A 14,648-nucleotide genomic window follows, 5' to 3' on the forward strand; every position below is an offset into this window, starting at 1 on the left:
CCGAAATCCTTAATTTGTCCCTGGGTCAGGGAAACAAACTCTGGGGAAACAAGATAGTGGTGGGATTCCACCCGTAAGCGTTTGGGCTTGGAACATCTAAGTAGCCATCTTGTTTGGAACCCCTTTGTCTCCACAACACAGCAAATCTTTACCACAAAATCCAGAAATCTAATTTATCAAATACACCATTTAGATTTCAGTTTAGTAATATAATCTAGGAGTTTGAGACCAGATCCTTTGGGCACTCTCCGCTATAAATCCTCCCTCTTGAGTGGTACAAATGCTGGCGTCTATGTCTATGTAAATTATGCACATTGGTAGTAATCCACAAATGGAATTTTGGTGTCCTCTGGTATAGAGACTGCCAAGCAAAAACAAATAAACTGAGTGGGTTGCTTTAAACAGAACCGTAATTTTGTCCTGAAGGAGATTTTGACATCAGATTTGCCTATTGTCAAGATGAGGGGAGTGGACTTCAAAGGGGACATGACATCACATTTTGATAGTGAGCTAAATTGGTAACGTAAGCAATAAAGACATCACTTGAAAGTGCAGTGTTCTCGGGGCCGCTAACTCCGACTTTTAGCGGCACCCATCAACAGTGTGGCGAAGCAGATGACAGATGTGATTTTAAATAGCCGGCCGCTGATTGCAGAGAACAAACCACCCACCGTATGTATCTGTTTACGGTTTCGCCACTCCTGCTGCTCCGCGCGTTGTAAAGGGACTGAAAAGGAGGCGGGGGCCGGGGGTTGTCATCGGGCGGGGCGGCCCACGCTCCAAAAGCTACATTTCATTTCATAATTAATTAGTGATTCTGAACCCCGGGCTTTTTGAGTGCTCTGCCTGATAATAACAAGATGGAGGCCTTGTGAATCAACGGGGCCCTTTGCCCTTACCACTCTCATTACATCAGCTGCTGTCCTGTAGAACAGAGACACCGAGTCACTGCTTCCCGCTCGGGGAGGGTGAAGGTCAGAGGTGCTCACCTCTGCTAACACGGGGCCGCGCACAGGGCCTTTGTTCTTTCGCAGGGAAAACGGAAAGAGGAATATGGGAAGAACGAAGAAAAACTCAAAGTGAATGTATCGAGGGGACTTACAGATGAGAAATTAGATGGAAATACACCGGTAGCAAAATAATGTCCAACGCGAACAAACAATGGAAATAGATAGAAAGGAACGGGGAAAGGAATAGGATAAAATTGGGGAAATAAATTAAACAGAAAATGGGAAAAATTAAAAACAGGAAAGAGAGAAGGAAAAGAGGAAGAAGCAGAAGGAGGAAAAATGACAACAAGCTTCGGCAACGCGGCCGCGAAAGTGCCGCGAAAGTGAAAGTGATCGCGATCGCGATTACGGGAGGACAGACACATGGCGCTGCGCGCGTGCACGTTCACGTGCACTGTAGCTTTAGGCCACGGCAGCACTTTAAAAAGCCTGTATACAAAATGTCTCGGCCAGATCAGCGCAAGCGCTGGATCAGGCGAGACCTAAAAAATCCCATCCAGGACAGCCCAGGAGCCCGACAGGGGCTCCACTGAAGACCGCCACTCCCGTCCAGCAGGAGCAGCACCCAGCACATTGTCTCATTCTGTTGGCAGACAGAAAAAAAATAGTGGGTAAGTACTGGTTAAGTACTCCCAGTGGGATGGCGTGGGGTAGGGGTCACAGCATTCCTCTGTTCTTTTTTTCTGTACGGGAGATGGTTATCTCCATATGTCATGAATGGGACGAGGACTGGAAGGACCTGGGGGTAAGACCTATTTCTATCATGTCTCTGAGGGTGCTCTGCGGGTGGAGACTGAACGTTTGGTGTGTTTGCAGAGGGAAGATCAAGATCAGTCAGTGGTGGAGGCATCTTCCTTATGCGCGATACAGATGGGTCTTTGAAACATGCACAGGTTTGGAGGAAGGTGCGCGGTCTGTAAAGGAACCAGCAGTGGCTCTTCAGTCGGTATTTTCATTTTCAGAGGCACTGATGACAATGGAGATTCAGTTCAAGTTTAATGACTTGTTCTTGTAAACAAACCACTTTCTTGACCACAAAATAATGTTTTGTCCCACCCTCTTCAGGTCAGGACAGTCTCGTCTCTTTCTACATAGTTCGGCAAAAACTCATTCTATGATCCTACACAACCACTGTATGTCAGATCTATGACAGAATCTCAACTTTGGGGCTGATTCACGAAGACATGAAATAAGTATGTAAATGAGTACCTTGTATCACTACTTACTGAACTCAATTGTTTTTGTGGATAGGCCCCATAAAATGGAAACACAATGGGAATATTCTGAGAATGTTCAGACGCAATCAGTACAAAGAGTGAGGACTTGGCTATTGGTGAAGGTCGAAGGCGGCAAAGGGTTGGGACATTAAAGAGCAAATTCCCAACGGCGCATATGAGTGAGCAAAAGATAACTCCAGTAGTATTACTTCCTCTACTCCTAAATCATTTTTTGAATCACCCCCTGTACGTTTTCCTTTTAGTTGATACATATAATGGACAATGTGGCACCTTTCCTGCGAACATCCATCCACTTCCGTCAGTCCACTGTTCTCCCATTCAGTTCCCTCTAAGATGCTTGCGCGTAATGACCAGTTTCATCACGGACCGCCATGTACTTTCCTTTGTTCAGCCCCACGGCCATCCTTCTCAGAAACCAGCCGTCAAAGAATATCTAATTCTTTTCATTAAAGCCATACTGAAATATAATACAAGGCACTCCTCCTCTTATTCTGAGATATTAAAAAGTAATAAAGTGTGGGTTCTGTTCAATAATAGATCATCTCCAGATTTGGTGGCACAGCTTTTGCATAAAAAGAGAACTTTTGAACAATACATCTTTCTATTTTCTGAATTTAAATTTCCATTTCATTTTAGAGCGCAAGGAAAATCTTTACAATGAGTTGCATAGGCTACAGTGGAGGATAAATACAAGTATGCTTTCACATTGTGTGCAGCCGTGCAAAGGCCAGCTGCAATCACAGACTGAAAATAACCTTTGCAGAATCACTTAAATAATCCCAATTGAAAATTAAAAAGAACGGCTATGACGTTGTGTCATGAAGGGGTACATGTTGAACATATGAAATGTAGAACTCACTTCTAGACATAAGGACACTAACTAGTCTGTTTAGTAAAACCGTGATCACACAGATGGTTAGAAAGAAGTAGTTTGCTGTTCCTTTGAAAATTAATTCATCTATATTAAAGCATAGTTGGATAACTGCGTCTAACGATTGCTGCTTCCATCAATAATTGATGGTTTGATACCCAGCCTGCACGAGACCAGGTGTTTTTCAAAGTGAGGCCAGCAGGCTACATATCAGGTAATGCTACTGGGAATGATCGTCACTCCAGGGGGCACATTAAAAGTTTGTCGCACACCCTTCAGTTGCATCCGTTATGGGCCTCTCCGGTTTCTTTTTGGGGTGATGTTCAAGAAAAGAGGCTGTAGCATTCCTATGTTATAATTTTGTTTTTGACAATTCTGTTGAAAGGAACTTGGAGCTGGATGACTGTTTCGGTGACAGAACAGTAATATTTAAAAAAGATGAATGTGCTTTTTTGGAGGAGAGACAGGGAACGTAAAACATGTTGTTACCTACGAGAGGCTTAAACTTAATCCAATTCAATGGAAATCATGGTTATGGCACATTTACCAATTAACATGGATGCATTCGCATCCTTTTGAGACTTACACATTTTGTATTGAGTCTTTTAAACCTTTTCTCGAAGAGGATGTAGCACAGGGATGGATGCGATTGAAAGAAAGTTGAAATTTGATAACATTAAGTCCATGTAAGAGTGTGATACTTCACAGCAGCCGGTCTTAATTTAATGAGCAAGAGCACACAATGAGAACTGAGTCATCATGCCCTTACCGGAAAATCCTCACATTCCATATTGTCGTTATTGTTAATTAGCACATACCAATGAAAAAGTACCATTAGCATGCATTGCTACAGCAGCAAATAGCAGTCTACAGGAAAAAATCCACACCTTTTCTCTCTGGACTGCCTTCATTTTCTGGATTTCAGCGTCTTCGGCCTCCTTCTGCTTTCTTTTGTATTCTTCTCTCTTCATCTAGAAGAGAAAACCAACAATGCAGTTAAAATGTGCCACATCAAACTTAATAGCGTAGTAGTATTGTTGCTTCTCGTGAAACGTCTAAATGGATCCAAAACCGGTTACCTGTTGGAGCGAAGGCCAATATGAAGGACACGGAAACACCAAATTTCATACTTTTCATTAAAAAGGCCGGCCAGAGCCCCGTGATTAATGCTGCAGCTGATGTGACTCATCTACATGCTGCTTTAATTATCTAACTCTTGCTCCTAAAATTCACCCCTGATGGTTCAACATTGATGCAGTCTTTCATCCTTGACTAGGATCCAACCGCCAGTGGATCGCTCAATCGAAGCACTCATCAGGTTTCTGATTGTTATCTTAACTGGCTGTCCCCCGCATGTCCTGAAGAAGACCCGCTGTTACTCCACTTCAATAACGCAACGTCGACGTGCCTACACAATCAATTCCCTACTCTCTCCACTGCACGTAAAAAGCAGAACCTTGTACAGATTGTAGAATCCAGTGTATAGGGATTGATGTGTATTGAATGAACATTTTATATACGTTTTGTACAGGCCAAAGAAAATAGATTCTGTAGGAGGCTTTTCGCCATACCAATTTCATCGTCCACCTTTGTATGCTATAACGAGTTAAGAATGCCATCCTTGGAAGATTACATTAGGTCACGACCTGTTTTATTCTGGCTAAAGGTTTGGAAAAACCCTGCAGCCCTATTAACAAGGGAGATTTTAGCAGATTGTCTAAAATGTGATAAGGGCGGTGACATTCCCTGGCTGGCTCAAATACGGGCAAATTTGACTGCGGTCAATCTAGAGCATATTTTTAAGAACCCTGAACAATTAGATGGTATTGATGGAAAGATTATTCGTAAAGTTTTATATCAACATTATGGGGATGCGAGATATGCCCTGGAATCCGCCAAAGTATCTGTGAAACAATATATTTTAATGATAGGCGAGGGTGGACCCCCATTATGCTCTCCTATTAGTTATCTCTTAAGAGATATTACTCGTTGGGAGTGAAGCCTTCTTTTTCGTCTCAGATCGGGCTCAATAAAGTATCTGTTGTGCTTCCCCATGGGTTACCAACCTAATATTGAGAACTTGGTCTGCCCATGCGATAACTTAGGGAAACAGTCTACGCTAGACTTTTTGTTCTTATGTTCTTTTTACAAAAAATATAGTATGCAGTTATTGATACCGTTTTTCAGGGCAAAGGGCACAATGGATTTTAAGGCTGCATACAAAATTATTCTCCAGCTTAAAGATGATGATATAACATACAGAGTGTGTACTTTCTTGAAAATGGCCATTCGTTCACGTCTTTCTATGAATTAATGACTGCTGGATTAGGCTGCACAATACACATTGCTGGATTTTGTACTGTTTGTATTTATATTTTGAACTATGCACACTTGCACCTTCATTTAATGCTGCTAACTGTAACCTCTCTGTGATTTAAGGATCTGCCCGTTTTTAGCTGCTTTTTTGTGAAATATTTGCACTTGCACACTGTCACTTTAACATTGCTGATGATATCAAGCCATGGATAACCTAGTAACTTTTAATTGATTAGTTTTAATGTGGAGTCTCTCTATTTTTTAATGATGGACTATGCATGTGATTATGAGTAATGTTTGTGCTGTTATGGATAATGCATATCCGAATAAAGATAACGTAACTAACTACAGCACTGTATATATGTATTCACCCAAAGCACTTTGTCACTTCTAGATCACCTTATCACAGATTAGTTTATTTTGCGTCATTTTCTAATAACGTTTTGTTTTCTGTGACAGCCCGATTACGTTATCACCAAACTAAATTGTAAGAAAAATGAATAAATTTGCTAATTCAATTCCTCTTGATTAAATCAACTCCATGTTGACGCACAAACCTTTTACCTGATAGTTTATAGAAATTGATAGGAGTAAAGAGGAATGTCTGCTCTTAAGGCAAGATTTGTATTCATATGTATAATTTGTGTACAGCTGTAAATGTAATTTATTTATTCAAAATCTTTCCTATTAGGACGAGCGCCAGCAGGAAATCGAGGGAGCTTACACTACTGGCAGCAATCTCAATGTAAAAAAGTGTACGTTTGCAAAATGTACCAATTTGAGGCTATTTACAAGGCTCCCAGAATGATGTCATGCTTCTTTCCCCTCCCTACACACACCCCTTTTGCTCATTCTGGAAAACGCTCTGCTCCTGTCTTGACAGGAGTAAATATCTAAACCTTTTCATTGTAGGAAGAGATCGAAGTGTTGGTGAATACCCCTAAGCTTATGGGAGTCTGCACACACTAAGGCATTCCAGCCCTGGAACTACCTCATCTTGCCTACTTCCAGCCCCACCCAACCCCCCACACAATATGAACTTTGGCAAAATCAAAGAGGCCACTGTCGGAGCTCTGTCATCACGAGGACATAATCCGGCACGTAACTGAATAGCACCAAAAGGGACACGTAGATTTTTTTTATAGGACTAGTAGATTTCGGAAGCACCCAATTCCTTCTATAAATAGATTTTTTCAAACATATCTTTATTAGCATTTTTTCAAAATAACATGTACAGTTCTAGACATACTCTTAGCCAGCTTGTCCCCAGCAGAAGAAGCAGATTAACACGTACTAGCAAGCGACCCTCTCCATATACAAGACCTCAAACTAGACTAACCTTGGTAATTATGAGGGTAACACAAGAAGTACAACACCTGTGTATAGTGCAGCTCTTCAACACAATGAAAAAATACAACAAAAATCCCAGGTAGCCAAGTGCCTCATCCAGGCAACATATTCCAGTGACTTTAAAAAGGGTCTATTCAACATAAAGGAGGGTTTTCAGAGGCACTCTCTCTCATGCTATGTTCCTTCTACAAATTTATATTTTATAAAATTGAACGCCCCTGAACAGGATATTGGCAGAGCACTAAACAATAGGGTCAACAGCTTCCAGAGTAACCATTTCTGCCCATTCCAAAAATACAATAAACTACCAGTGGATGCACAATAACGAGGATGTGGGCCCTTGACATCGCTGGTCGAAGAAAAATTTATATTCTTGCAGACACTGCAATAATCGAGAGCCATGCCCATAAAACTCAGACCATCCTGCAGAGATGGCATAAACCATGCCAGGGCAATGACCAAATACCTTCTTTAACAAGGTGATCTTCTATGAAGACAAAAATCCTAAGGAGTGATGCTCACCTGCCTATCCCTTTAGCCCTCAGTTTGTTTTGGGGTGGTGAGACAGAAGAGAAAATACAGAGGGAAACTTGGGATAATCAATTAAAGCAATCAGGTAAGGCTTATGATGATGCAGGGACTTAGTTAAGAGAGTAAAATCCAATCAGCAGCCACCAAAATCAGTACGGTTTGAAGACTGGACAAGGTGTAATTTGAAATATGGAGAATGCTCAGCAGTAGCTTTGCTCCAGTTGATAATTACAGTAGACTTTCAATATCAATTTATGGGAAAAATATAAAGTAGCAACATTAAGCAGGAGCCCCAGTTGACCCCTACTGCTTCCAAAGATCATGCCTACCAAATGTGATGCACATGGTTCCACCCCAGGGCACAGGGATGTAGCCCCACACTACAGCTCAACGGCCTTGGCATAATTAAGACAACTAAACATCTGTCAGAGAACGCACATTTCTTTAAGTATGAAAAGCTGGTGTACAAGATGAACAGAAGCCCTGCAAGAAGGCATGCCCGCCCACCTTAAATTTCCCAGTTTGTTGTCCATCCTTGCACTAAGGAATTACTGTATTTGAGGTGGTTTTGATAGTAAGTGTACAGCAAAAATAGTGTGTTTCTTGTGGGGGCCATTCTATCTCCCTCCAATGCTCTCTCTCATTTTTCTGAGGCATGGACAGTAGCACAGTTAGGAGGATTAGGAGAAATATCTTAATCTAGATTAACTCTCTACTCATCTAGCAAGATGGTGATGTGTGGAGCTCTATATATTTACGGATGTTTTGTCCCCATATATAAACAGTTATTTGAGTCTGAAATGTAAATTAAACATACTTTTAAAAATAAATGAAGGCAGGTGCGAAAGAAACACATCAACCATGATCCTGATGTTTCTAGGTCAATCCGAGGGAGGATACAAGGGTACCAAGTATTTTACTTCAGCAGCCCTGAATCATGGCATTTGTTTGATACCTCCTTCCTCTATCGCCACCCACAATCCATATATGCACTTACATTCCCGGGAATATAAAGGCGCTTGGGGCAGATTGTCACCCAAGGAATTAATGACTGCACTTTTTGTGAGGGGCCATCTACTATTAACAACTCATCAATTCAGGCCTCCTCTCCTACATGATTTATTACCAACAAGAATAGGAAAGCACAACAGTTTAGGCGTGGAAAGGTAGGAACCTCTAAAGGAAGGATGGGTGAACCAGCAGAGATACTGATGGTGCAGCACGAGCTGCACTGCCACCATTCGTGCACCACAGCCCCTACCTAACACAAGAGGAGAACACATGAAGGGCAAGGGAGAGTTTACCATCAGGAATCAAAGTGGAGGGCTTTTTCCAAAAATGTAGACAGACAGTCACATCAATGCCAGAGCACCCTTTTAGCAGGGAGCGGGATAGGTCTGGCCTATTTAGGGGAGGAAGCCTGGGGAAACACAAAATGCCAAAAAGAATGGTAAAAGAAAGAATGCTGTGCTGCTATTGGTATTAAAGATACAAGGGGCGGAGTTGGGAGGCAGAGCCGACATAAGATGGTCGACCATTAGCAGAGCCCAAGAGCTCCTCTGCCCCTATGACAAAACCCTGCATCCTCTTTTAGCACGACCATCTGTGAACAGTAACCTCGGGATCACGAGTACTCCATGCCTCTGTTGCACCAGGGGGGATTTTTGAGGGGAAGGTCAACCTCATTGTGTCTTAAGAGAAGAACACATGGATAACCAGGTGCTTCAGTGGTCCAACAAGATGGTGGCTGCTGAGGTTTGCTCCGGGTTGCACTGCCAGAGTGTAACACTCCCCCCCCTCACAAGTGGGCAGGGGGGCACTGTTGGAGAAAGCATCTTGTGGGAGGAGTGTATGCAGCAGGTGACTGGCGTCCGTGGCAGCCCGGTGCTGTGGTTTCATGTTTGTGGAGTAGGACGGCTGCCTCGTGAAGAAGGGCAATGGGCTCAGAGCCCCCCCCTCAACCTACGAATAGTATTGGGGCCCCTATCACAACAGGTCTTTTAGGAAGACACCAGGCATGGTCAGTACTCATTGTGATGCAGAAGCCCTGAAGTTGGCACTCCGTGTCCTGTGAATCCGCAGGGTGCAGTTAGGAGCATCCCAAGGGAGGTGTTGGCAGAACAGTAGGATCTGGAGCGGGGACTGCAGCATAATAAGCAATCACTGGTGAGGAGCGCCAGAACTTAGCTCCAACTGGCAGCTGGGTGGAGAGCACTGCCAAACTGCTGGAATGATGTGAAAGTAGTAACCCAAAGTACCCCAGATGAAAAACATCCTGAGCTGCCACAGCACCAGAGAAGCACAACAAGGATATGGCGGAGACGGGTTAGAACACTAATAAGGAGCAGACCTCTGTGGCCAAGGGAACAGAGTCACCCACGAACAGAAAAACTGACACTGAAGCGAACCTAATCCACATGGATTTTAGGGAAGTTGTCGAATAGGACACAGTTATGCTAACATGATGGATATGTGAACAACACTTACTGAGCTCCAGAAAATTATTCAGACCCGGTCTAGTAAATTTGAAGATGCAGAAAGGAAGTCACAGCACAATAACTTGTGCTTTGTGGGGAAACTATTTATAAAGCTTGTGCAAGCTGCCATGACGAGTAACCCACAGCCATTTCGCATTCCCGTATTGTAATAACATGCTCGAGTTCTCTTGCCTCTGACGAACACTGCCTTGTCTCCATGTGGAACAAGTTAAGGAGAGAATTTCAATTAAGCTAGCGCAGCGTCTGAGATCTCCACTGCTGTATCTTTTTTGAAGGTCCTTTTTAGTTCTATTAATGAGGAATTCGTGCAGCTATTAGTATTGTTGTCTAAAGTTTTAGTTCCCGTCATGTGTGCTGATTCAATTGTTTATCTGAAGAAAGTGTATGAAACTTGAGGAAATTTGGGGAGGAGCAAGCATTAGATGCTCATACCCTTGGTGAGGTAAAGTTCTGTCTCTCTAGGCGGAGATATCACTATTATTTTATGCATAATGTTTCAGATTTCAAGTATGCTAGAAACAATTTCATTTCTTTCACAGATCATGGTGCTTTGTGCAGGGATCAACCTACTCCTGGTCTGAGGCGGGAAGAAAGCTGGACCGAACTGCATAGATCAAAACCTGGGAAAGGAAGGTGAGGAAAAACTATCTCCAGGGGAACTGGAGTGAAGCCCGGCGAGCACTCGACTCCTTGATCAGGTTGGACAGAGCTTACACATCTAAATTAAAAGGTGAAATCTAAACATGCTTATTTTTCTGCTGCGTTGGTTATTTATTTGAACATTTTGTTTGTCTTGATAGGAGACGACCAGTCTAGACTGGGTGTGTAGATGGGCATTAGTAGAGTCCTGGGATACAACAAGAAATGTGTGCACGTACCATGATAAAGAATAAGAGGGCTCTAAAAGTAGTGCACAAATGGGAAGGTAGTCAGGAGAGCCAGGACCCTAGTACTGACCTTATGAAAATGAATGTGTGCACCAATTAAGCTCACTGAGTTACCGATCCCAGCTCCTCTGCTAGCTTCACTGAAGGCATTAACCAGAGAGCGGCTGAATGCAAGGGGTCGATGTGCGTGAGTAGAAGATACTTTCCTACCTCTCTCCTTGAGATCACTTCGAAGAAAATAATGGAGGTTCTTACTGAGCCCTACTCACCTGCAAATCTAATGGGCAGAGCCTTGCTGAGCACACTGAACTGTATTGTGTTTTTGTAGGCATGATGTGGTGTTTTCAAACATTAAACAAACAAATGCTGGGTAATATGAATTCGATACTCAAAATGTTCAAAGTGATTCCTTCTTTTGATCCAGTTAAGATTAAGGTAAATGCCATGAAGAAGTTTAGCCACGTTCCAGTGTCCTTCACATCCAGAAGTAGAAGATAGGATTGGCCTATTACTGCCAACCTTATTAAAGTTACTTAGGTTAAACACTACTGTGAAGTCTACCTCTACCATAGGATAACATTGGGTTACCTTCTTACATTTAATAAGTGATAACTTTTGTTTGGTGATGGGTAGAAATGTCAAAGAAATTAAAATCCTCGTTAATGGTAAAGTCGGATTTTAAGTCACAACTCTGGGAAAATGGCACTTTTAGAAAGTGGGCATTTTCTTGTGCCAACCATTTGGTGCATGTAGTCTGTATCCTGAGTCACATGACGGACTAGAGTGGCAGTTGTCCGTTGTGTATTCCTACCAGACAGTGAGACACAGGGGACTAGGGATTGCCATGATGGGAGGAGCAGAACTGTTCCCTGCCCCACTTACATTTCAAAGAGGTTTCTTTACAAAGAACCTGATATCAGCCCTGTGCCACCCTAGACCTTTTGCAGCCTGGCGGGGTGGAGGTTTCTCTCGCTTCAAAGGCAGGCACCAGGTATAGATACTGGACCCTCAGACCAACTCTTAGTTTACTCCTGGACCTGTGGAGGATCCACAAAAGGACTGCCTTGTACTTCAGAGAACGTCCCTGCTGCTTAAAGACTTGCTTTATACCTCAGAGAACGGTCTTGCTGCTTTAAGCTTGCCTTGCTGCTTGAAGTCTCCCTTGCTGCTTGATCCCAGTTTCTACCAGAGGGACTTCAAGGGACAGGTGGTTGACCTCGTGTTCTGAGGTACATGGACACAACAAGTTCCAGACGCCTACCTGCAAATGCCCAGCTGACCTGCTGCAACTGGACCTGCCTGGCCCCACCTGAGAACTGCTGGCCTTTGCTAGAGTGAGTCCCTGACCACTAAGAAGTGAATTCTCAGGTCTTGGACTCTTGGCTGGCATTAGAGTGTACTCTTCTGATATCCTGAAGTTTTGGGCTCTTCGGGACCACAAACAGATCCATTCACGCAGAGACTCTGCCGCTCACAACGACTGGCAACACAAGATCTGCACTTCGCGCTGCAGGAGACACAGCACACAGTGATTGCCAATGCAAAGCTCCGGCAAGGATCATCAGTGACATCTAACCAGATCTTCATGCTACAGCGACGATCAACTGAGACAAGCTCTGCTCTTCGCACTACAGTTATTACCACCACCGGGGACACTCTCCTCATGACCTTCTCGCACAGGACTTTTCACACCAGACTTTTAGAAGGTAACTTTTTCAGCGTTGCTAACCTGGTCCTTATATCTGGCCTGCTCTCTATCGAGGCCGGCCTAAACTAGATGACCACAAGTGGCACTTTGTGCTTTAAGGTGCTATAGTTAACTAAACTTTGAAATCGCATACCTCTGGTTCTAATGAATGGATTTTTTCCATTTTGCCATCAAATTATTTATTAGATTTTACTCTATTTTTCTAAAATGGTGAGGGATTTTTTTGGGTTGTGTGTTTCACTTTATCATTGTTTGTGTGCTGCATACATACTTAACACATTGCCTCTAAGTTAAATCTGACTGCTTTTGTGCCAAGCCAGCAGAGGGTTAAGCATACGGTAATGTGCTGACTTTTGTGGCTCTCCACTGATGGAGATTGTGGTTACTTCAGAAGGCTCTTCATCCCTCTCAATCAAAAACCCAATTTCTTACACAGTTACATAACTTACAATATATTTTTCTCCACTTGGGGTCACTAAGTCAAACTTGGTTGGCCATTTTTCTGCCTGCTATAACCGAAAACCTTATAAACAGAGGAGCTAGTGTGGGTGTGTGGGTCCATCTTGTCCTATTTTTCTGCAATCACCTATTCTGTCTTTGTTTTTGCCCACGATAATATCATAGAAGAATCTAAATTCATATCCAAGAGCATGCATAGATATAAACGATACACAAAGACCACCAGGGTCACCTGATGTCAGATGCCCTGCCTACTAGAACCTTGAAGATCACGCTTAGGGGTGCATTTAAAACCTGGTTGACAATCAGCAAGTCTGCCACAGGGGATAAGCCCATGGTCTCCTCTGTAGTGTAGTTTTCACCCTACGAAAGGAACTGCACGTTTGCAGACAGCATAACTATTGGGCTGGTGCCAGACTGCTTCCATGCACCCCCTCAGGATATGTCATCCTATAGGCCAGCTTGCTCACAGTGCCACCACAAGCCCCCTAACACTAGGAAGGTAGCAAATCATTCGGTCAACCACTGAACATGACAACCCTGATCCCCAGGAATCGTGGTAACAGATCTAGAACCCTTTTGCTCATTACTTGTGCTTTCTTCTCACAGAAATATACAAGGAATACAGAGTGGGATGTTTTCAATATTTATTGAACAAATCTGATTCTTGTATGAAATGCAGGTGCTGCAATGATTAATAGACAGAAGCTAATTAAAGTTTTTAGCAGTCTTATGACAGTAAACAGAATAAAAAGCTCCACCATCGTGCTAAAACAATGTATATATGCAAGCATATAAAACAATTATTAAAGATAAAGATCCATCTCTTTAGGGAAAAGAGAAAATTCAAAACCTGGGTTTCAAAGGAACGGGGATAAGTGAGTGTGGGTGTCCCACAATGGTTGGACATTCACAAATTTGTTTAAATACCCCTCACACACCAAGAATGACCCATGGTGTCATGCTTCATCATAGGGGTCTTCCCGCCCCGCTGCGGGACGGGGCGTGCTACGACCTACGAATACGCGGGAGCACTGATAATAAAGTGCTATGTGTAGTGCAATGGGAGGGTCTGAGGTAGATGTGAATGTGAGATTAAAAAGGACCTGACCCCTAGGACAAAAGACCTTTAATAAGTCAGAGGGGGCTGGTACTAGTAAAAAGGTGGTGCGGAGACTTCCTACTCAATGTGCGGTTTACTCCTAGTATGTTGTCAACATGTTTCTATGCAGGGCATCTTCATCAGGACAGGGTTAAGATCCCTCCTATGTGCAAATTTATGTACTTATGAGAATACTATCAACATAAGTGAAGAAATGCGAAAATATACAGTACCTAATGGTATGTGTATTTATTCTGTAGGGAAAAAAAAATAAAGAAAAAAGGAATTCGTTAAGTTGCCCAGGAAATATACTCATCATACCTGCAAACATAAGAAGTGTGCCACAAACGTGACAAAAACGTGATCGTTTTAGCCATAATTCTTAATTGTTGCAGAAGAAAGTGCGGTGACCTGTAAAGAAATAGAGACATACACAACACTACGAACAGATAACAGAAAACACACACTCTAAAAAATACGTGGACTATACTCCTAATCAGAGATAGACCCAGTGATGTATAGAATGCATACTTAAGTGTACGGGAGGTATTGCCTCATGAACCTTACAGCGGGTGGGGAAAAGCAATAAGGAGCCTCAATGCTGAAAAAAGAGAAATGGCTGTAATCTCCTGACTACTCCTTGAGAGACGCCGAGACCGGTATCCTCAAGCGGCTAAG

At 43.0% G+C, this 14,648-nt stretch overlaps 1 protein-coding gene across 1 annotated transcript in view; it reads right to left on the reverse strand.

Annotated features, from left to right (window-relative positions):
* Nucleotides 1-14,648, reverse strand: part of EPSTI1 (epithelial stromal interaction 1) — a 236,271-nt gene that overhangs the window by 93,242 nt on the left and 128,381 nt on the right. The window contains exon 5 of the mRNA XM_085621814.1: nt 4,007-4,090. Coding sequence (XP_085477940.1) covers nt 4,007-4,090 — 84 coding nt within the window. The remainder of the gene's footprint in view (nt 1-4,006; nt 4,091-14,648) is intronic.

The sequence above is a fragment of the Triturus cristatus genome, chromosome 8, assembly GCF_964204655.1.
Source record: "Triturus cristatus chromosome 8, aTriCri1.1, whole genome shotgun sequence".
Classification (NCBI taxonomy): Eukaryota; Metazoa; Chordata; class Amphibia; order Caudata; family Salamandridae; genus Triturus; species Triturus cristatus.